The sequence below is a fragment of the Corvus kubaryi genome, unplaced genomic scaffold (assembly GCF_017639235.1).
Source record: "Corvus kubaryi isolate FWS band 111438036 unplaced genomic scaffold, C.kubaryi_AGA036_p1.0 37398, whole genome shotgun sequence".
Classification (NCBI taxonomy): domain Eukaryota; kingdom Metazoa; phylum Chordata; class Aves; order Passeriformes; family Corvidae; genus Corvus; species Corvus kubaryi.
Genome location: NW_024581137.1, coordinates 45,821,260 through 45,844,504, shown reverse-complemented (window position 1 = coordinate 45,844,504; position 23,245 = coordinate 45,821,260). Strand labels below are relative to the sequence as shown.

At 37.9% G+C, this 23,245-nt stretch overlaps 1 protein-coding gene across 4 annotated transcripts in view; it reads left to right on the top strand.

The window, feature by feature from the left end:
- Positions 1–23,245, top strand: part of CUL2 (cullin 2) — a 42,452-nt gene that overhangs the window by 540 nt on the left and 18,667 nt on the right. The window contains exons 1-7 of one of the 4 annotated variants that reach the window (XM_042043193.1): positions 1–142; positions 2,774–2,912; positions 8,860–8,962; positions 10,853–10,947; positions 14,895–15,000; positions 17,917–17,999; positions 20,650–20,736. In XM_042043193.1, the coding sequence (XP_041899127.1) occupies positions 2,794–2,912; positions 8,860–8,962; positions 10,853–10,947; positions 14,895–15,000; positions 17,917–17,999; positions 20,650–20,736 (593 nt within the window). In that variant the 5' untranslated portion in view covers positions 1–142; positions 2,774–2,793. Of the gene's footprint in view, positions 143–1,357; positions 1,431–2,773; positions 2,913–8,859; positions 8,963–10,852; positions 10,948–14,894; positions 15,001–17,916; positions 18,000–20,649; positions 20,737–23,245 lie in introns of those variants that run through there. The other 3 variants (XM_042043195.1, XM_042043194.1, XM_042043196.1) reach the window with 3 other exon arrangements.

The following is a 23,245-nucleotide window of genomic DNA, read 5'->3' as shown; positions in this document are numbered from 1 at the left end:
GGCGGCGCCGGCGGAGGGGCGGGGCGCGAGCGGCTTTGGGTAATGGCAGCGCTGTGAGGACGGAGCGGGGCAGCGACCGCGGCCGAGGGCAGGAGCGAGGGAGGCCGGGCGGGGGTCGCTGACTCGGGCCCCGGGCCGCCAGGTAACGCCCTCGCCCGGCCCGGCGCGGCCCGGCCGCCGCGCTGAGAGGAGGGAGCGCCGCGCTCGGGGGGAGGTGGCGGTCCCGACCCCGCCGGGTGTGCGCGGGGGCGATCGGGCCCTGCCTCCCGTCCGACCCCGGCCCCGCCGCTGCCCGCGCCCCGGGCCCCCGTGCCCCGGCGGTGTCCGTGCGGCAGCGCCCGCTCGCCGCGTGCTGCCCCGGGTCCTACCCTTGCCCCGCGGGGAGGGCGCGGTGCGGCCTCTCCGGCGGGGCCGCTCATTATCGGCTGGCTGAGCCCTAAGCCAGTTTCGCTTTTGTTTTGGTGGAGGGAGAAGGTGGGGAGCAGGGCACGGGGCGGGGGCGGGCAGCGCTGGTCACCTGTTTCACACGGGTGCTCCTGCCCGTGGCTGTGCATCCACCACGGGCTTGTAATGCTGCTTTTCGAGATGGTTAAATAGGTTGGAAATTTGGGGAGTTCTTTGATGCTGGACAGAATGCTATGTTTATTTGTGTGAACAAATTTATGCAGTATGACAGCGGTATGTTTTAAAGAATGAGGCAATAGAAGCGGCATCCTTTCATTATCCTGCTGTGTAAATATGTTTCAATAACATCTGTGTACTTTAGGGTTTATCAAACAGGTATGGCCTTCCAACCCCCTGAATAGTCTAAACCCTATTAGCGTAGATATTCTGTCCTGCTGTAGTTCTTACCGTGATCAATACAAGACGTTTAATAATTGAAGTTGGTGAGCTTGTGCTTTGCTGACACGGGAGCACAACATACCCCAAAAAGCACAGTGTCTTACAGTAAAAGTTACACCATATTTGTTAAAATGTCTGTAAAACATGAAAGAGAATGCCAAATAACAGTTATGTTAAACTCTTTAACTCCAGAATACTTAAATGACCATATGGATGCTTTACATATTATTAGGTTTTAATCATCCTGATCACAGTGTTACTAATTCATGACAGTGGGATGTGCTGTGGGGAGGACTTTTTCTTCACCCTTCCTTCTTTCCCTTGGTTTTGCTTGTCTTTGAAGAAAGGGCTCTTTTACCTTGGACGTACAGCATGTGTTTCCAAGACAGCGGACCTATAATATAGCACAAGTACAGCTTCATTACCACAAGCACTTATTATGATTCTTAATGTCTTTTGTGGACCATGATTATTTTTTCTTGGGGTCAGCTAGAAATGCTCTCGTGTTTTCCAGAAGAGGGTATTAGAGCTTTTTGAAGATTACCGCTTCCCCTCCTGGAAGCGAGCTGTTGTCTGCCTCTGCTGAGGTACATGTTTCTGTGAAACGTACATCAGTGTGTTTTTTAACTTATTTTCTTTGATGGATCTTTGTTTTGTCGCTTCTTGCTGATTTTTCTGTGTAAGCTTCTGCCAACATATATGGACTGAATTAATAACCATGTTACAAATATGACAACATTTACAGCAGTTGAGGAGTTTGGTTAGTTAGTCAGGGGGGCAGGTTACATGCATCCATGCTAAAAGTTGCATCTGATTGCTTTCTTCATAAACTGAGAAGTAATATATCCTGTAAAAGCCAGTAGTGGTTAAGGTAGTAAGCTGGGTGGTTAATAGTTTTTTAGCAGGACATTTGATTCTTTCCCTTACAGAGGTCTGCCTCTTGTGCTTAAAGTCTTTCACTAGCATTCTGCTTTCCCTTATGACCTTGAAAATTTGGAAAGACAAGAGTCACTTGTCCATCTATTTGAAATGGAAATAGAAGTATTCTTTCCACTTTTTATTGTAGTCTTACAATGCCGTGATTCTGAGCAGGAACTAGACTTGCTTTGTGCGTGGAATGTCACACATCAGGTCCTTTCTAGATTAGGTGCCTAGAACAGAGACTAGTTGAAACAAAGAAGAGGCCTTCACAGTTGTCTCTTTTTTTAAATCAGCTCACCTTTTCCCTAGTTTTATTCAGATAATTTAATGCTGAGTGTTTTTTTCTGCAATAAATCTCTTCTGGTATTTTTGGTATGAAATTACTAACACAGCTTCTGAATTTTCAAGTCATGTCTTACATGAAAGATTTCACTATTTGTCCTATTGCATAGTGCAGTAAGCTGCACAGGCTCTGCATATTGCCCTGTGCTCTCTTTTTCACATCCTGATCAAAGCTTTCAGGTTTTGTGGCTTTTCAAATGTAACACCAAAAATGTCTCATGAAAGCCTGAGGTGAGCATAGGCTACAAACTGACAGTAGGAATTTCAGATACTCTGGTAATAGTTATTGTGTTCTTAACCCAAATTTTCTTAGATATAGGTAAAACAGTCTTTGAATAAATGTAAACAAATCAAAATATACAGGAAAGTTGTTTTCTTTATATGACATGGTTTAATGAACCGCTTGGTGAGATAATGAACTTCACAAAGCCTGATGGTGTTAGATTAATAATGTTAAGTTGTAAGCTTCTCATGCAACATTAATGTTCCATTCCATAGCATTAAAAATGAGGGATTGTGAGCTTTATTTTGGTGGGGGTGGATGTTCTTTGTGTTGCTCTATCATAGTGGTGTGACAGTGTACAAAGTTTAAATTGAAAAATTCGAAGGAAATGTATATTTTTTAATGATTGTGCAATGTTGTCTGACATGTTTAATTCTTCTACAGATTAACACTAAAGCCCCACAATGTCCTTGAAACCACGAGTAGTTGACTTTGATGAAACATGGAACAAACTTCTAACAACAATTAAAGCTGTTGTTATGTTGGATTATGTTGAAAGAGCAACGTGGAATGATCGCTTCTCGTATCCTTTAAGTGAAAAATCTGACTTAATGTGTTTGTGTGATGTGTTTAACACAGAGTAAACCTGTGTTACATAACAATTTCAGTGATCTTGAGTAGCTTGTTGTTAGCCTGTACCTGTTATTAAGACTGTGAATAAGTTGAAAGGGATGGGAAATTCTGCATATTTGGGAAGTACTCTATGTGAAAACCACCGTGCTGATAAAAAGTAAACTGTTCTCAGTTTTAGTCACTTTTGGTAGCTGTAATACTTAGCTTATGCTAAAGCTTTTCTTACAGGTATTGTAAGAGTGTCCATTGAGTGTCCCCTATTCTGACAATGAGGTTTTCTTGTATGTTTAAATGTGTGTGTGTAGCAGGGGAAATACCCGGGACAGAGAATGCACATCTTTAAATTTGGGATGTGAAGGATGATGAAGTTGTTCTGCATAAAGATGTCTCCCTCTTCTTTGCATTTCTAAGTGCACTGATAACTACCATACTAGGCATTTCTACAGCAAGGGTTTATTAAAAAGCCTTCTTTCTTTTCCTCCACTGTTATTGCCTCATTATTCCTGAGAGTTAAACTATGTTTAAAAATAACTACTATTTCTGCATTCATATGGTCTTGCTTTTCAAGTCACAGCTGTACATACATTGTTGTAGTGAAAAGGTTTGTGTTTTACATGTAAAATGGACTTGTAATATTTTACAAGATTTAAGTTTCAGTGAACTTCTTTTAAAAGAAGTATAACTGTTCTAACCAATTATACTGTGCCCTGTGTCTATGTGTTCATTAGCTATGGTGAATAATTGGAGACTTTTACAAGGCTTTGCACCTGTTCTGCAGGAATTCGTTACAGTTTGGTTTATTTATGAGGGGGAAGAATCATTCAGGCTTATTTATTGATTTGTTAATTCTTGTGGGTGAAAAAAGCACCTGAGAAGATCTTTGTACGTAGGTTTTTTTCAACACAAGCTTATCCTGCATGCAGGAGCTTGACTCTGAAGTCTCATCTTGTTCTAACATGTTACCATTTCTCAGAATTGCTTTCCCACATGCCTGTGTTTTGAGTGTGTGCATGTGTGTATGTACATAGCTCATAGTTCTTGTGGAGCCTTTTTGTGGTATAATAATCTTTAAGAACTCTCTCATTTTAAAATTTTGTAATTAATTTCTGGGGGCATGACTTGCCAACTTGTACTGAAGTCAAGTTCAAGTAACTTCAGAATTTCCAAACATTTTGAATTAATGAGGTGGACACTTACTTGCTGAGAAGTTGTGCTGCAGTCATTTTTTCTAAGCAGTTTTTGAGGATTACATAATTCAGTCTTTAACAAGTGGTTAAATTCTGTATCTTAAAACTCTAAACATTTAAACAAGGGCATCTAAAATAGATTTAAATTAAGATAATTGTAGCATGAGATATTGTATTGATTCCTCTTGTCACACTGTTTCGCTTAGAACTTCTTATGTGGAGACCTTGCACACAAGTCTGCTGTTGATCCTCTTTTGGGATTTACTCCGGTTGATTGAACATCAGAAAAGGATTGCTTATGAATAGCAGATTCAGGAGGTAGTCCTGGAGTAATCATTTGGCATGTAGTTCTTAAGACCTAACTTACTATCATCTCTTAATTATGTTCATTGGAAAGTGGCACTATTAGTGCCTGATTTGGCACAGGCATGAGCCTTTTGGCTTATTATCTGTGGCTGAATGGCCCAAGGAGTTTGTGTGACTTGAAACTTCCAGCTTGAATGCTGGTTGTTTAGTACTTCTGCTTCCTGTAACCAAACTGCTTTTTAACACAAACTACTCAATGGGTATTCAATATGGAACTGGTAGTTCTGTACAGCTGGAATGAAAACTTTTTCCAGATTTTATATAGAAAGAAGACTAAAATGTTAATAATATTTTTTAAAAAGATTTGGCATTTAAAAATATGTCTTCTTCTTTGTTAACTTTTTATTCTCTCTTAAATTTAATTTAATTGGAGTAATGTTTCTAAACATATACAGGGACTTTAAATGAAATGTTGTATTAACTATTTTTCTTATTGTTTAGTCAGCACAATGGAAAGGTGGCAAATTATTTGCACTGTTTTAATAAAACTCAGGTTATTTCATTGATTATAGTATCACTTGATCTTTGTACTGTATAGTTGACACAGTGATGTGGAAACAAAGGATAAGATACAGCAAAGAATCGTGGTTTCAGTCTGCAGCGGTGTATTCTAAGAAGTGTTAGCTTTCTCTTGTGCTGTTTGAGGCAGCTGAGATCAGTGGAGTATGGAGGCTAATAGTATTTTAGGGATGACAGGCTTGTACTATGCATATTCCACCTCTAGAACTAATTTTTGCCCCACTAGTTCCCCAGAACTTGTTTGTCTCGAATATAGTGTTTCCTTTGTAACTTAGGGTAATTTTATTGTTAAACGTGGCTTATCTTTAAAAAAACCTTTTATCTCATACTTGAAATGCTAGAATGGCAATGAGCTGGGAACCACAGTGGTACAAGAGTTAAAATCTTCTGGAAAAGATCACTTGAGAGACCATATGTCACTTTATTTAAACTGTGAGTCATCCGGAGCCACCTTTGACCTTCAGATTTCCTTTTAAGATTCTCTGCAGAAAGAAATGTGTATGAACTTGTTTCATTGTCTGCTAAATGAGTGACAGTTATGTCTGTATTGGAGGGGTTGTTGTGAGTATGTTGTATCACTTTCAAGACTTTGCTGTTAACTGTTCACTGGGCATGGGAGTGGTTTTTAAGTTAAGGCTTGGTTAGAGAGTGGTAGGTAGTTCACCTGTGCTTTGGTAACTGCCTTTTACCTAGAACTTTTTTGAAAAGGTGGGACATCAGGCTCTTCCTGTTGTTGTCTTTAGTTTTCCACCCAGTAAGTTACAAATAAGATGAACAGTACCCAGGGGTAGCTGTACTTCAAACAGAATTATTTTAGAAGTATGCAGCATGGCCATCTGGGTTTTTTTCCCCATTTTTTCTCCATGTTTCTTCTCACTTCTCTAATGAACTGTTTTACAAGGATCCTATGATGAACCAGAAACTTAAACGTGTATCTTTAAGAACAACTGACCCAAAGAGAAGAGTAAGTAAAGTTCATACGGTCATGATTCTTTCTGACTGAATCCTCAAATCCTCTACAAATTTTGGTTCTGTTACAGAAGATTGATGAATAGAAATTTCCCTAAACCTTGCATTGGTCTCCTAGAGAAGTCTTAACTAGATGCTTTTTTAACCCTGAGGACAATATTTGTGAGCTTGTATAACCTTGGATATAGTATTTTCTGGCTGACAGTAATTTTGTTACTATTCCTTCTTAGTTTGGAAGTGCTTCAGTTTCCCATTGCTGGGTGATGCCCCTCAAATAGCAACTACCAAAGCACTTAAATCACAGAAGGGTTTTGATGTTCTTGTTCTCAATATAGAGTGGAGGCCCCTAGGCAGCAGTTTGGCTGCAGCTTCCTCTGGCCTTTCTCACCCTGCAAAAGTGCATGCTGAACTGGAAGGACAGATGGTTTTCACTATTAAAGATAAATTACTGAACAGTAAAGGCTTCTTCCTGTTCTTCTAAGGGACAGCAGCACAAGAAAAATGTGCTCTAAGTTTATGGAGTAAAATACCAAGGATGATTGGTGATTCATTTCCCCTCAGACTTTATTTTTTTGTTAAGAGAGTCACAACATTTTGAATATGACCCTTAAATTTGGATTCTGGCCTCAAAGATAAAATGAATAAAGAAACAGGTACAAATTGATCAAGAAAGAGCAGTTTTGCTACAGTCAGCAGTTTTGTATTTCAGTCTCATGAAAGCTTTTCTTTTGTAGAATTCCAGAGAAACTTGCTATCCAGCAAATAGTACTTGGTTGATACAGGAAGGTGAGGTGCCTGTTCAAGTGCTTCTGTGATTAAGCTCTTAGGTTGCATATCTGCTGATATTAAACACAGTGGCGTATGTCAAGGAAGAATACTAAATTCAGCTTTCTTCATTTATAAGAAAATTTATTCTCTAGAAAAAGGAAAGGCATGTTTGGAAGATGTGCATTTTCATGAAGGAGCAGAGATACCATTTGTAGTCTTAAGCAGGGTTATTAAAACTAAGAAACTTCTTTACAAGATAAATTTAGAAATACTTGTTTGCTGCTTTCATCAAATAAACTGCCGTTGCTATTTTCTTGTGCTGCTGTGGTGAAGACTGCCTCTTTCCTCTAAATTTGTTGTAAGTTGTTCTTGTAGTAGAGATCTGTAATAGTTTTGGTGACAGATAGTGTAGTTGTAGATCTAAAGAGAAGAGGTATGTCCCCTTTGCTTGTGAGTAACTTCTGAAGATTTCTAATTCTGAGTTTAATTTCTCAAAAATATGTTTGCATAGTGAAGAGTCTTGTGGTTTGAATTATACTGAGGATGCATTTGACTACTCGCCATCCTTAGACTGAGAAAATTTGTTGGGGAGGGGAAAGTGTAAAAACCAATTATTCTTTACAGTCTCTTTAATAGAATCTTTCATTCTTCACTGTGTGAGTTTGTTTTGATACTTTATTGGTCATAACTTTACAAGCTGGTGTAGTGCAATGGTAGCTACTGTTACAGGGCAGCGAATTTTGCCTGTTTTGTTTCTTGGTGTTTCCATTTGGTGCTTCTTGCTGTTTTAAGGAGAATTCTAATAAAGATGATCTGTATGAATGAAATAACTGTACTCAAGATTAGATTCTGATTGGGCTATCTGAGATTCCAGTTGCCAGATAAAGGGTTTTTTCCTAATTAGTTCTCCTGCATCAGAATCTTCTTTGTTTTGAGTAGTAATTCCATATAAAAAATGAAGCGTGCATTTGGACAAGCTGTGTGATGAGAGCTTGACACTGTTCTGTAGATTAAGCAGGTGACTCTTCAACTGTCTGTGTCTTCTACCTGCTTTTGCATAGGTATGTGCTTTTTTAGGGTAGACTAGAGGAAAGCAGATCTTGTGTCTTCTCTTAATTTAAGTGATATACAATCATTGATTTCTGCCATGGCTGGCTGTAAAAAGTGCCGAGGCTTAGTGGTTAAGCATAATGTTTTAAAGTAATTTCTACAGAACAACATGAGGTTGTTCATGTGAAGCTTGACCTAATCCTTGCTTGACTTTTCTGAAAGCAAAGTTCTTAGTCATAGCTTCTCTTCCTCAAATTACTCTTAAAACTTGATATAAACCAAAGGTGTAGCTCTGCAAGGTAGTTTAGGGACAAAATCACCTTAAGGGTGGTTTAGCAGTTTGCTGCTGCCCATGTAAGTTAGCAAGTACGACTGTTTTGTGTGGCTGTGATCTAGGCAGGATTACTGAAATTACAACAATGGTTAAAAGAATACAAACTTTTTTTATCCACACCGCCATTGTGATTATTTAATTTTCAGTGTTCTCTGAATTGTTTTACCTGTGCAGTTGAGGGCAAAATGCAGGGATAGTAAGTTGTTTTGAACTCCAGGAAGGAAAACTTGAAGCTGGCTTCACTGTGTGTTTGCTCTGCTCTGTATTTGGCTAATCATGTTCTTAACCTAATTAGTGCTTCTTTCCATTATATGAGAAGAGTTTAGTTCATGTTGGCTGCAGATACAGAAGAATGGTGCATAAAAGCTGTTTTTCCACTTTGAGATTATTGAATATTGTTTATAAATGGCAAATAAAGGGTAGAAGCCACATCAGTATGGGGCTATCAGAAGTTTCAAGATCTTAGCTCTAACATTCCCGCAGCATCCACTATTTAAAATTTAATATTGATGCTGTAAACTTGGATTCTGTACAAGCCAGTACTTACACTAACTTCAGAAAATGTTCCATTTTGTCTTTTTTACTTGAATGTAAAAAAGACCCCAAAACCTAAACTTCTTGTGTGGGGAAGAAAGGGTTCTGTAAACCATAAATTTTGTTGATCTGTTTTCACACTTTAATATAAACCTTGACTTTGAGCCCAGAGACATTTATGCTTTGTGTGTGGCCTATCCTGAACCTCTTGGAGAGAGACTTTATACTGAGACTAAAATTTTTTTGGAGAATCATGTACGCCATTTGCACAAGGTAACCTGTACAGTTACTGATGTCCATGTAGGTGTTCTTTGTCCTTCTTTTGACTGTTTGTAGGTTTTTATGAGACTAAATCACAGATGGCAGAGTTACAGAGACACAGTACTTGCATATATGAAATATGTAACAACAATGTAGGCAGATACAGATATGTCGGTATGCAACACAAAATAAATAATTTTCTTTCTAAGCCAACAGTTATGGTTTATGCAACATATTCATTGGCTTGAAAAGCAGGTTCTTTTTTTTCTGTTGAATGCTTATAGTCAAACTAGTTTGAGGAACATCTTCACTTTGAAAATGTACTGTAGTTTGTCATTAGCCTTCTGTTTCAGCAGAAAAATATCTACTCCAGAGTCTTGGAAACTGATTGTATATACTCTGTTAAAAAAAAAAACAAAAGAAAACCTTCTGAAATATGTGGGAAATAACATAAATGGTTGGGAGGAGAGGGAATAATGGCTAATTATTTATTATGAGGAGAGGGAATAATGGCTAATTATTTATTATGACAAATAACAATATTGGTATATCTATATAGCTGTGAGTTAACTTCTGTTTCCTCAGCTAAGACAGCAAATTTAATCAGAATCATGATTCCTCGTGTTTAATAGATCAGATAGATGAACGGTGCCTCCTTCTGTATCAGTAAAAAGAGAGGTAGATTTAAGTAAGATGCTTACCTGTCTTTAGTGTCTTTACAGGGGATAAAGCATTGCAAATTCTGGATAGTGCTGCTAAATGGCTTCCTGCTTAGGTACCTGAGTATTTGACAGGATAGGCTGGGTGTCTTAATGGGCAGTTCCACAGGTTACAGAGAGGATGGTTCTGACACTCTGATATACTAAATCAGTTCACTAAACTAGCAGAGAACTCTGCCAAATAAGTTCTTCCTCATTTTTTTAGTGAGCTGAATGAGCTCACTTAGGATAATCAGGCAGGTGCCAGCACAGTAGAAGCTTTCGGAAGTAGCTGAAAGCATACATCCGTTTTTGAAATAGGCTATCCACCACTCGCCTCTGAAATAACGTTGCAAAATCTTTGCAAAATGCATACTGCAGTGGAAAGCATTCTCAAATCTTTTTTGTCTACCAGTTTTCCTCTTTCATGATTTTTTTTACCTTTTTTTTTTGATTTTTTGCATAGGCTTCTTTGCTGCTTGAGCCAGATTTTAAAATACAAACTCTAGAGAGAATTAAAGTTGAATTCCTAGGATCTCATCACCCCTCACAAATCATACTAATTAGTGTAAATTGTTGAATTTACATTGTTGAATTAGTGTAAATTCTCTGAAGTATGAATCTGTTTTGAGACATTCAGTAGCTTTTTAGATGATGATTTGCTTAAATTTCAAAATATTTGGGCCTAGATTTGAAAAACTTATATGCGTTTTACATTTATATGTATCTGTGCTTTGTTAAAATTGTTTTATTCTGTGATTCTTGGTAAGTATAAGGACTTGTCATCCAGTAAGGCATAGTGGTTTTAAATGGTTATCGTTGGTCAATTCCTCCAGTGTGCAGTGCAAGTGGCTGTGTGAATATAAAACTGATCTGTGTCAGTGAGAGAATGGTTCTGTGAGTTATCCCACCAGTATGATGTGAGAATATGAACCAGGCTTATTCAAGTAGGTACTTCTGAAGAGATCAATAGAAAATAATACAGGAGAGAGATTGCTATTTTTAAATGCAACATCAAGCAAGTCCAGATGTTGTAGCTGGCTTACCAAAACTTGGTAGTATTAAGATGTGTTAGATTTTTGGTCATTGCCACAATTCTGAATATGCAAATACTATTCCAAAATTATAATCCCATGATAACTTTCTAAGTATGTGTGCTATTTCCATACTAATTCTAGTGGGGGGGGGGGGTGTGCCTTCACAGAGAGTTCTGGAAGCTGAAGAACAAGTACTGGTTATGTATCACAGATACTGGGAAGAGTATAGCAAAGGGGCAGACTATATGGACTGTTTATACAGGTAAGCTTTGTAAAAGAGTTGTTAAACTTTTGAAATTATTAAAATTATCTGCAGCTTAAGTTGAAGAGTGTTGATTAAAGAGAGCAATAGATGAATATGCCTCAGGTCAATTTTGGAGAGAATATACTTATGGTAGCAGAACATGAGAAAGAAGGAATAATGCCTCAACAGGTAAGTATCCAAGATGGTTCCTAAAGTTCTTTCATTACTATTGTATTCTACTTGATGTTGCAGTGCTGAATGTGTTGGTGCTCATCAGCCCTGCAGCGTATAAGCTCATAATTCTAGGAGTTCTACAAGGATGGCACTGGACTGCAGTGTGCAGTTGAACCAGCATTGTTTGATTCAAAGCTTTGCCACATACCTTGGCAAAACCACAGTTCTCCCTTCTAGTGGGGCCTTTCAGACAAGGTGATGTGCTCTTTATTTTCAGGTGAATGTTTGAGCTGCAGGGATTGGAGAGGGAGTGAAAACTTCTCCTTACTCCTTTTCTGAGAACTTAAGAAACTAACAGTTTGTATACAAGCAATCCATTTTACTCTCTTCTCTTTTTTTCCAGTAGATTACAGCCAAATCTATAAATAACACAACTAAACCCTTTTATTTTTGTAAGTCTGCTCTTTCCTGAGTTGTGAATGTATTTCATTGCTAATAATGGTAGCTTGAGCATAGAAAACTTACCCATTTCTGAGTTGCTAAAATTATAACTGTGTTGATATGGCTTTGGATTTACTAGGATTTGGATTTTAATCCCGCTGGGACTGCAGGTTGAACATTCTGATGTCTATTATGCATGTGATACCCAGTAGGTAAATATAATTTAAGAGGCACTTTCCATTGTACTTAATTGATGGTATGATGTGCAGATTACAAAGGATTTCAGGACCTTTACTAGTAAGTTAGGAGATGTATGTGATCTTGTAGACTCTATTAAATTTTCACTATCACACTGGGAACAGATGTGATGGAGTCTATCCTGAGCTTGCAAACTTTAGTTCCACAAAGTGTCTGACTTAACTGGAGAGTAGATAGAGGAAAAAACACGACAAGTATGTAATGTGTATACATCTCACTGATTGTGCTTCATGTGATGGTTTTTCTGAGAGCTTGTGTGCCTCTGGTCATAAACAAACAAATTAAAATGCTTCTCCCATGGTGGAACTTAATTTTTTGTTTTATTTTTAAACAAGTGAGGGCATTTTTTTCCCAAACAGATATTATGTACATAAACCAACCTGTACATTTACATAAGCTCATATTTCACACCAACTCGCCCATCCTAACTCTTTTTCCTGCTTTGTATATTGTGTTTTGGTCCCAAAAATGTACTTGTTAAGGGTGTTCTTTTAGAAGTATGTTCACCTCAAAGTTGTAACTTCATTGTTTGTGCTGAAATTCTGAATTTTGTCATATCTCTTAGAAGTCTCTAAGGGTATAACTTTGTGAAAGAATGATCTTTCTCTTCAATAATAAAACATACATTGTAATGGGAACTAGAAGACCCCACATGAGGACAAGAAATAATTCAGTGCTTGAGTAGTAGAATCGTAATGACTTTCATGCACTGGAAGCCCTTCATTAACTGAATGTCATTATGTCACTCTTTCATTTTTTGAGAGAATATTTTGGATGAAAATACTTGTGAATACCATAGGAAGATATTCTGCTTTTTATAAAGCAGTTGGAGTTCTTTTCTTACTTGCATGCCTGCTCTCAGAAAAGTACCATAATTTAGTTGACTCTCTTGTATCCCAGGTTCTAGTTTGTATAATTCTTCCAGCAATTAAATTAATGTCTACAGCTAGTAATTTGAAAGTTATTTTAAAATAGATTCCCTTAAAATTTAATTAGGCTTGCATCTCTGCTTCTAATCTGATAGGCAGTATTTGAAACAGTACTAAAATGTGAGACACTTTTGAGCAAAATTCGTAAAACGCAAGATCAATCACTTAATTGGCAAATGAGTTAAATCTTTTCTTTCTTCAGTGTTGATTTTGATTTGGTTTTTTTTCACCCACTCTCTTCAGTGCATTTTGGTAGGAAAACAAACCTGGATTCCATTTGAAAAGTAAAACCCCATATGTGCATGACTAAACCAAGGTGATAAAACTGATGGAATAAGGATCACTGAAAGAAACTTTTTCAATCGTTGTTTTTGTTAGTTCTGATGATAAAAATAATAGATAAAAACAATGCTGGACATTAGACCTTACCAGTGTCTTGGTGCTGTAACTGGTGTCATAGGTACTTTTAAAAAATCTGGCCTGCATACTTTTATTTCAAATGATTGGAGGGTTTTCTTATCCAGCAAATTGAAATTAAGTCATTTAAAGAAGAATAAAAAGAAAGAAGTATTACAATTATTCATAATAAAATCCTGAAAACTAAACACATATGGTGCAGCTTTTGCTTTGTTCCATTTTGTCTTTAAAATATTTGTAATAATACCAGCATATCAAGGTATAGCAATTTTTAGTTTTACATGCTACTCTTAGTTCTCTTTCTGTATGTATTGATGGAAGAGAGGGGGTGAGTGAGGGGAGTGTGGAGCTTTCCTTTCCAGCAAGTTTAATGAGAAAAAGCAGATTGGCTGCTTCCCCCGTGTGCCACCAAGGAACATGCCTGCTTACTGCTGGTGTTCCAGCTGTTCCTGATGTCCTCACAGGTTTATATGACATGGAGGGCCTGTAGCCTTCTCGAGAGATCTGCATTTGCAGTTCATGGTTGATATTGATGATAGCACTGGGGTTCACAGTACTCTCTTGGAGTCTGAAAGTAGCTCAGGCCACTGTACTCCAGTTTGTCATCACTGCACTATGACAAGTCTTCCTTCTTTGGACTCTGTGGTGTCCTAAATTCTTTCAAGTTCACAGGATTTCACAGTGTGTTTCTCCTTTGCTCCTTTGCATGGCTTTTGCCTTCATGCTGAGAGTGTTCAGACGTCTCTAGTCTGGTGCAGCCTCTGAAGCCTGAATCTCTTAAAGTGCCTCAGTAATTTGGCTCTTTTCAGTGTCTGAAACTGGGAATATCAAAACTTCTGGTTAGGTCAGAAATTAAGAAAACATTCTCAGTTGCCTCATTTAAGCATTTCTAATATAAGAAATATTATAAGTGGAGTTATGAAATATATTAGAATTTTTTTCCCTGGTTATCTGGGAAAGAAAAGGAGAATGGTTCACTTAAAAAATGTTGTAATATTTGTTTTATGGAAATACTGGGAATCGAGAAGGATGTTTTAGCGGGTCTTGTACAGAATCCATTTTGTGTTCTTTAAAAAAAACTATGCATACACTAGTAAATACTGAATTTAAAAACAGCATTTATAGCATTTTTTCTTTATAACTGTTAATTAAAATAATTTCTGCAAAATCTGCTCTTTAAAATCTGTAATCTGGCTGTTAGCTAGTAACCATGACCTGACTAAGGGATCCTAGATAACAAAAGTTCGTGCTGTTAAAATTGGCAGTACTTCTGTGTGTGTCTGAGAGAAACACAGAAGAATAAATGGTACAGGTTGAAGAAAATACTTTTAACTTAAAAATATCTGATAGTAGGAGTGTTTTTCTATCATTAAAATAAGCTACTATCATTCTAATACTAATCTGTGAATTTAGCAGTTATTTTGCACATATATGTATGTATGAATAACATAGCAGTGCATGTTGAAGGGTTGGATTCTTACACAAGTATATTGCTCACCAAGAAAATGCTGACAGTGTATGTCAGGCTCCTGTTTTATCTCTCAATTACTAACACTACTGTTTTAATGTGGTGTAAGTTCTTTTAAATTGAAGTCATTTGTATTGTAACATTTTTCTACAAATAGCAATGGCATTGGTTAAAGGAGATTCTATTTTGTGATGTGGAAGACATTCCACAATTCTGATTTTAATTTAAAAAGCCCAAACTTTTTGCCTGTTTTGATTAGAATATCTTTATTTCTACAGGTACCTCAACACACAGTTTATTAAGAAGAACAAACTGACTGAAGCTGATCTTCAGTATGGTTATGGAGGGGTGGATATGAATGAACCTTTGATGGAAATTGGAGAGGTAGGTATCTCTGAAAGTGGAATCATATATAAACTGTATTCAGAAGTGCTACAAGTTCAGGTTTGTCCTTTGAAATTTTCACCCTTTTTTATGTCACAGAAATGTTGTGGAAGATGTAAGCACTGTCCCCTTCGTAAAATGAGATTACAGTTTTGGTGTAGAAAAACAGAGTGACCTGGCAGGGGAAAAAAGTGAATATGAAAACCACTGGAGAACTTGAGTTTAAAATGTGATAAAGGACCTCTTTGCAAACAAACTTTAGATTCTTAAGTGATGCTGCTATCTAGAAAACATGTTGAAGAAGCAGTGTCCTTTTGTTTTTGGAAGCCCTTGAAACATTACTTTTTAGGCTTCTATTTCTTGATGTGACAAAGTGTAAAAGCTTTTTTTGAGAACCTCAAGGCAGTAAAGTTAATATCTGTTCATGGCTGGTGTAGGATTAGGTTTATGGCAGTCACTCCTTTGTCCTGAAAAGCAATGAAGACTTGAGTCCTACACTCATGTATTAATTTGCAGGACTGTTTTTGGTGAATTCATTGCTCCGTTTCTTGACATACAAGGCACTCAGCAAGTTTATCAAGTCTCTGTTTTGAAAGCATTTTCTCTTTCCTTATGGTTCCTGTAGGATTCTATGTTTTATTCTTTGGATTGTACAAGGGGCTTCGGCAGAAGTCAAAATACTTCAGTTGCTCATCACTTTAGAATGGAAGGAATTACCATTTATGCCTTTTTAGATGACTGAGATGATCTGGCCTTTACCTACCCAAGGCCAAACATGTTTATTTTAAATATAGTTCTCTTCAGTCTCAACACGAAGTTACAGAAATATTGCCCAGTGTTTTTAGAAGCCGAACTTTACTCTTTGTACTGAAGTCTGTCTCAACATCACTCTTCTGTGGTAATGAAACTTTGAGAGCTTTTCAGTAATCTTAAACAAGTACAGTCTTGCTTAATTCTTCCGAGGTGTGTAACAGAGAGTGGACATGGGTGTGAGAGATGTGTGGGCACAGTTTCAAACAGTTCTTCATCCCCACAAGTGCTCCAGACATTCAGTAATTGTTGTACTGGGAAGCATAGAGATGAGATCAGTTAATGAAAATAGTCTGCCAGTGCGTGCAGGAGATACTCTGTACGTTATGCATGCATGGTGAAGGAGACCGCTTTTCTGAGTTGAGGTCTTATCACTGATTTCAAACTCCTGTGTTTTCAATGGCTCTATGGAGCCCTGAGCTAGGAGGTGTTTAAGATGTGTCTTTTGGGTTTCTTTCCCCCAGAAATAGATTCTGGGAAATTGAGAAAACTGCCACGTTCACTATTGCCAGTCTAGTTGGAGAAGTAAGATCAGTCCTTATCCACAAGAGGGAGAAACTGTCTTGAACTAATACATCAAGTTGCTGGATTGATCTGTCTATAGTTTATTTGACAAGAAAATTCCAATGGGCGACTTGAATCTGCTTCCCACTGGTAGCTCATATGTGAGAAGGACCATGCTAGAGACCACACTGCAGGAGAGATCTACCTGAGCTTGTTTCTCTTCACCTCGTAATCACAAAAGGTGTCAGTTCTTTTCCATTTTTTTTTTCTCTCCCTTTCTTCTCTCTCTCCAGAGCTGGCTTCTTTAAGCTGGCTTCTTTCATTCTTTACTGGATGCATTCCTGTTGTCTTACAGAAACTTAACTGTTCTCCAGCTACTCTCGACAAGTCGGGACAGTGAAAATCACTCCTAAGACAACTTTGGTTTCAAAACATGATCTATCTTTGGACTTATAAGCAAACCTTTACCTCTCCTTTAACAGTTGTGCCAGGTTTACCTTCTGAACCCTGTATTGCAGCATGGGTGCTGAATATCTGGGACAGCCAGAGCAAGTTCATTTGTCAGCTCTTTAAAAGGAAGATTTATTTCATGGAGTGGGTGTCAGATTTGTAGCTGATAGCTATGTGCCTGCTTTCAATTAAGACATACCTGATGGATAGTTCAATTTTTAAAGCTAATGACCTGTTAGTTGTGTCAAAGTTTTCTTAGAAGCAATATTCCCTCTGTCCTTACTGAACTTTGCAGTTTCATTTTCTCCCAGTCTACTACTTCCTGGCAGATGTTTTTGGGGGTTTCATATGTGTGATTATTCCCTATATATAAGGGATCATGTTATCCCTTTTGGGCTTTAAATCTGACTTTGACTCAAGTGTAAAAGCTCATTTGAACTAATGCAATTGTGTTTTTAAAAATGGTGTATGTTGGGAGCAACTACTTCACCCATAAGAATTTGACATATTTGAGTCCACTTGACTGATTCTTCTAATGAAATATTAGGTATAGGGTGGCCTATCCCTAATGTGAACGGATCTGAATTCCATTTGAAGCCAGATCTTAGCTTGCCAATGACCTTGCTTAAGCTGTAAAAATCTTTGTTTGGAGATGTTCTTTGTGTGCTGGATGAAAGGATTCTGTGTCTTTGGCTCTGACCTCTGACAAATTGGCCAAGAGAAATTCTCTTTTGTCAGGTGAGGCTTATTTTGCAATCATTGTTAGAAATACTGGTGTTTGTGCACATTCAGACATTAGGGTAGGAAGGTATGTTACTTACCTATTACTGTGCAGATGTTTTGTTTATGTTTACTGTCAAAATCTGCCCTTGTAACCAGCTTGCTTGGGGTCCTTGTATGCATTTGAGAATACTTGATGGAGTGGAACCAAGGAATGAGTTCTATTAGATGTGTAGGAAGAATGTAGGCTGGAAAGCCTGCATTCAGGTACTGCCTGACTAGAGAAAGAAGAGGTTGTGTAACAGCTGAATTTTTAAAATCCTGAATGGGGAATTGTGGTATCTTTGGTATTGTTCTGGGTTTGGTGTGGTGGTTTTCAGGGTTTTTTAAATGTACTTTTTATTGATATGAACTTGTGTTGTGTTCTGACAGCTAGCTCTTGATATGTGGAGAAAATTAATGATTGAGCCACTGCAGGCCATCCTTATTCGGATGCTCCTCCGAGAAATAAAAAAGTGAGTGCTTGATTGTTTCTTGCTTTAACATAATGTGGGGGTATTGCAGTTTTCTTTACTTTGAAAATCCGTGGACTATCATAGTCTTCTTTTATATTTGGTTTTTTTAAGGTAACTTCTTATCTGATGACAGTGGTCTATCAGCTTTTCTTGTTGTAGCTGTGTATTTGTGGCTTTCATGTGTAGAAAAAATCAATTAATTCCCTGTAACCTCCGAGTAGTGATCTTTTCTGTTTCAGCAACCCTTCTTATCAATGGGATAGGGGAAGAGTTAGAATAATTGTCCAGGCCCATGCCTTTTGCTGTTTTCACCCCCTGATGCTGACTGTCTTTAGCTTCTGTACTGTCAGTAAACTTAAGAACCAGGCCTTGGGCAAAGATTTGCCAAAGCCAGAGAAGCTATCTTGTTTTGCATGGAACTCAGAACAATTCTTGTTTATCTGCCAAAAAGACTGAGGTCTGGGGCTTCTGTTTTTCAGATCAGTACCTTCACTCAACATTTTTGATGTTTGACTTGAATGAAATGAAGATAATTATTTTTTGCAGTTTGAGGGAAAGTTATTTTATTTCTGAATACTGTTTTTGACTTCTAAACAAAGCCAAAGGACTTGGGACTTCTATTTAAAATTTTTGTTTAACTTCTAAAGGATCTTCTTATTATGAATAAACAGAAATTTAGAGATCTACTACAGATCTTGTGTGTAGTTCCATCAGTTTCCACACTTCTACCACTATTTAGGGTAACTCTGGAGTTGCCTAATGACTGGGGGTTTTTTTTAAGTGATTACTCAGGTGACCAGACTAGTGTAGGTAAACTGAGGAGTGAGGTAATTTGGCAGATTGAGGTTGAACATGCAGTTGGTCAGAAAAAAATTTGTAAGGCATTGAAAACCTAATTTTAATATTTTATTTGTATTTTTCATTCCTGAATGAAATATTTGACAGCAAAGTAACTGATACGATGTCTCTCTTGGATGGCATTTCTGAAGCCAGGAAGTATTTATTTGTTTCTGGTTGTTGAATCATGGTTCCTTTGTAACCAGGACTGATACTGCTTTATCCGTTTTTACTCTAACAATTTATTTTTACTAAATGGAGATGCCCTAATTCATGGTGAAGAATAGTGATGCTGAAGACTTGTCTTAGTTATTGTATGTATTTCACTGGTGGGTGGGAGTGGAAATGTGTGTGAAAACCTTTTTCAGCAGACATCTCATGCCCCTAAAAGTAAGGGTTTGTATTTAGCTTGAGGCTGACTGCAGACTTCCCAAGGATGTTGAGATCAAGGCTGTCCCTGGCTTCGGAGGCATTAGCTTTTGAGACTGTAACAAGTTGACATTATTTGTTACTCAACTGTTTGGAAACTTTAAAGTAAAAATTCAGTCATCGTCTCTAATGGTTGGATCTGGATTTTTTTCCCCATTTTTTATTGAGTCTTTTGCGTGGTTTCAGAGATGTTAATTCAGTTCTGCTTCTCAAAATATACATCTAAAAATTCATATTAAATTTCTTCTAGCCACTTTGTGATCTGCATATCTTTTAATGAATTATGTAAGAGAGAGCTACTTCATTTAGCTGTTTTTTTCCTGCTATCATCAAATGTAGGGCTGGAGGATGGCCTTTGCATGTAACAGTAGGCTTGTTGCTGTTCTTTGCTGGAATTTCAGTGATCAATACAGCTTTTAAGAGGCAGTTTTAAAGACTGCTGCAAGCAACTATTAGATGTCTTTTGGCATTGAGTTCAGTAATTCAGAGATTAAACAAGGTCTTTGAAAAATGGGTATTCATAAGATATATCTGTCAGATGTGCAAGAATATGCATGGAAATAATATAACCTAAAAATTTTAATAAAATTACTAATACATGTATATGCTTAAAAACTCCTCTATTCTATGCCTTCCTCATAGTACTCGTGTGTGCAAGGTTCAGTTTATTACAAAGCTTTAAAAAAAATTAAATTTATGTAGATGGGACAGTTGAACTACTTCTAGGCAGGAAGTTTGTGTAGCATGCAACAATATGTGGAGTTGATAACCAGCACTGTAGTCAACTGGTTGCATATAAAAATGGCTTTCTTACTATACTGGAAAAGGTAGGGAACCAGAGCCACAAATTCTTCTTTCAAATGTTACTTTAACAATGTATTTAACTGGATTTTTAAAAAGGCTTCTGACTAAAGTCTTGAGCACACCGACTATTTAGAAGCTATAAGCTTGTGCAATACATTATACATTAAAATTGACAAACTTTTTTTGGTACATAAAAGTAAAGAAATGCAAGTAGTGGCATGTGGCTCAGCTGAACAAGATGGCTAAACTGATCTAAGAGTTTACTGACACCAAAAAGGAGCAGGCTGTGCTCTACTGCCTTTCATGTGCTGAATTTGGTGCTCACCTAGCTCAGCTGCTAATGTGAGAGAAAACCATCTTGACTAATGTTTCTCCAGATTGGCACAATGAGTCAATTCAGCAAAGCATTAGATGAATGCCAGAGCAATGCAAGAGAGATGGAGGCCTGTTACTGAGCAAAAGGGAGCAGGATTAGCCCCCTTGAACAGCAGAAAAATCTTAAATCGCTTAAGCTTGTCTTGTCTGACTGCACTCCTAATATAGAGTTCTGAGTATAACACTTTCTTCCCCCTCCCTCTAGCCCAAGCACTCCTCCTACAAGGCAAGCTGAATATCAACTTAAGCATTTTTGTTTCAACACAACAGGAAGCCGACAAGATCTTGAATTGTGAGAAAATTCATCTATGAAATTCTTAAACAGAAATAATTTGGAAATTACTCAGGTGCTATCTCATGACAGTGTGATTAGTACAGACTAACCGAGAGAGGCTTCTCTACTAAATACAACTAACACCTTCTAACTAACTGAACCTATTCCTGTCTAAGCTGATATATTAGCTATACCATTTGTTTGAAGTTAAAGCTACTGGAAGCTAACTTTTCAAAAAATGTTCAGGACAGGCTCATTTAGTTCACAGTGAATTCTGTAGGTAATTGGCCTTGCAAGACTCTTGGTCTGACACAGCAGAGCACTTCTTTTGAATGATGGAATCTTCTTTTAATGAATCTGGTATTTATTATTGTACCTGAAATTTTAGAGATGTTCTTTTGGACTGTAGTAATACACTGTACAATACATGTTGAGCATCCACTGCTAGCTTGAGCCTTAAGATGGGAACAAGATGGAGTTAATATAAATCAACACAACTTTCTTGTGCATGTGTTTTGTAGCTTTCTCTGTTTCTTTTGAGAAAAGAAACTTGTCATCACCTGAATTAGTGGAACTTGTGTTTCTAACACTTTATCTTTGTATCCAGATTCCTTTCCAAATATCATCATACCCTTTCATCCAAGATACTCTGTGACATCCCTGCTTCAACCTGTGTTGCTGTTGCTCTGTGACTTTATGCATCTGTATTGCTTGCTGTCTGCTGCCAAGAAGGAAAATAAACATTTCATAGACTTCTGCCTTTGCAGAATCACCAATTCCATTTTAGTGTGGCAGTTGCTCTTACTACTACAACTTCTGTGAAAGTTGTTCTTAAAACTTCTGTCGAATATTGTCGAAAGTAGTCATTTGCACTACAAATTCCTGGGAGCAGAGTGCCATTGATCTAAATAAAAACCTGAAGTGGCTGCCAGAGCAGGCAAGGCCTGTTCTGTGCTGGGTTTTTCATTTATCACCTTTGTGCCACCTGACCTCTGCCTCAAAAGCTTGTTTCCTTTCTTCCAGCTCTTCTGTGGCGCATATCTCCGGTACCTATACAGCTTTTTCCTAATGTACATTGTCCTTTGAGTCCCCTGGGTCTGGCCATTGCTGCCCCTTCCCCTCCCACATGTGTATGGGCTAAGGCCTGAAGTGGCCTGTGAACCGAGCGGAGGGAAGCTGGGACTTGAGCTGTTCCTCCAGTAATGCTGCTTGTGTTTGTGTACCTGGTCCAGGGTCCTTTCCAGGTCCAGAGCCCTGCATGTGAGAGCTGGGCTCTCTTGCCAGAGCCCTGCTTTGTAATATGCTCATATGCTTTTAGTTCTGTGGCCTCCTACCCTCCATGGCATAGCGCTGTATTCACAGGCTGCATGCATCCTACAGCTCTCCATACTCCTGGGCCCCTCTGGGGTGGAGTTGCAGGCCCGGGGCAGATGTTTCACTTTTCCCTTCTATAATTGTGCTGCTGCCTCTGCCATCATAAACCAGACCAGCAGAGGGATGTTGGCAAGGATTCAGGGCGTGTGATTACATGTACCCAAACAGGGGTTTATTCCATTGGTTCAGCTCCCACCACCAGAGGAAATCATCTGGTTCCCTGGGTGAAAAAATCAGACCATCCCTGATGGAACCCATCAGTTCAGTTCATTTGTAATGGGTATTAAAGCTGCATAAACCATACAGTGACTGCTCATAATCTGTTAAGAGAGCTAATTCTTTACGCCCATCATAAAACTTAAGTTTTCAGATCTGAGAAAACAGTAGTGTTTGAAAGCAATATCCATAATTAACAGTGTTAAGAATAGATGAAGATGGTCTGGCATGCATAACACAATGACTGCTGGTGTGGCTGTCCTGGTAAACTTCCACAGCTCATGGGCATCCTCTGGAGTTTTTCCTGATTACAAACCAAAATAAATTACTTCAGCAAAATTACTTCTCTCCCATTTCACCCCAGCCTAGATAGATATATGGCAATGTTTGTGTTTGGTGCTTAATCATAAATATACTTCTGTAAATCATATTTTGCTCCCATTTAACACCTTAGGAGTTAGGGAATATTTTTTTACTTTGTTGTAAAGTGCATATGAAAAGTGGTCTGTTTTTAGAACTTTTCATGTCTTAAGAGGAAGTCTCTGCTGTTTTGAGTGTCGGTCTGTGATTTCCAGTCTTTGCAAAGGACTGAACACTAATGTTTTTAGCATGCAAAACACTTGTTTTAATTACTTCTATTTTCAACTGAATGAAATTAAAGATAACATTTTCTTCTACTCCTTCCTTTGAAGCTAAGAACTTGACTGGAAGATGTAATGTTTTGCTTTTCTGATGTATGATTAAATATTGTGACAATGGGCCAGGTGTGTTATTTGTTCCACTTGAAATGTACACGTTGAATAGTAGATATTCAGAAAAGAAAATAGCATGCTTCTTGTTGTGATGCTGGTAAAAATGATGGATTTTTTTGAAGGGGCAAGAGTGTGAAGGTAGTCTATATAATAAAGGCTAAAAATACAAGATGGAACTTACAGTA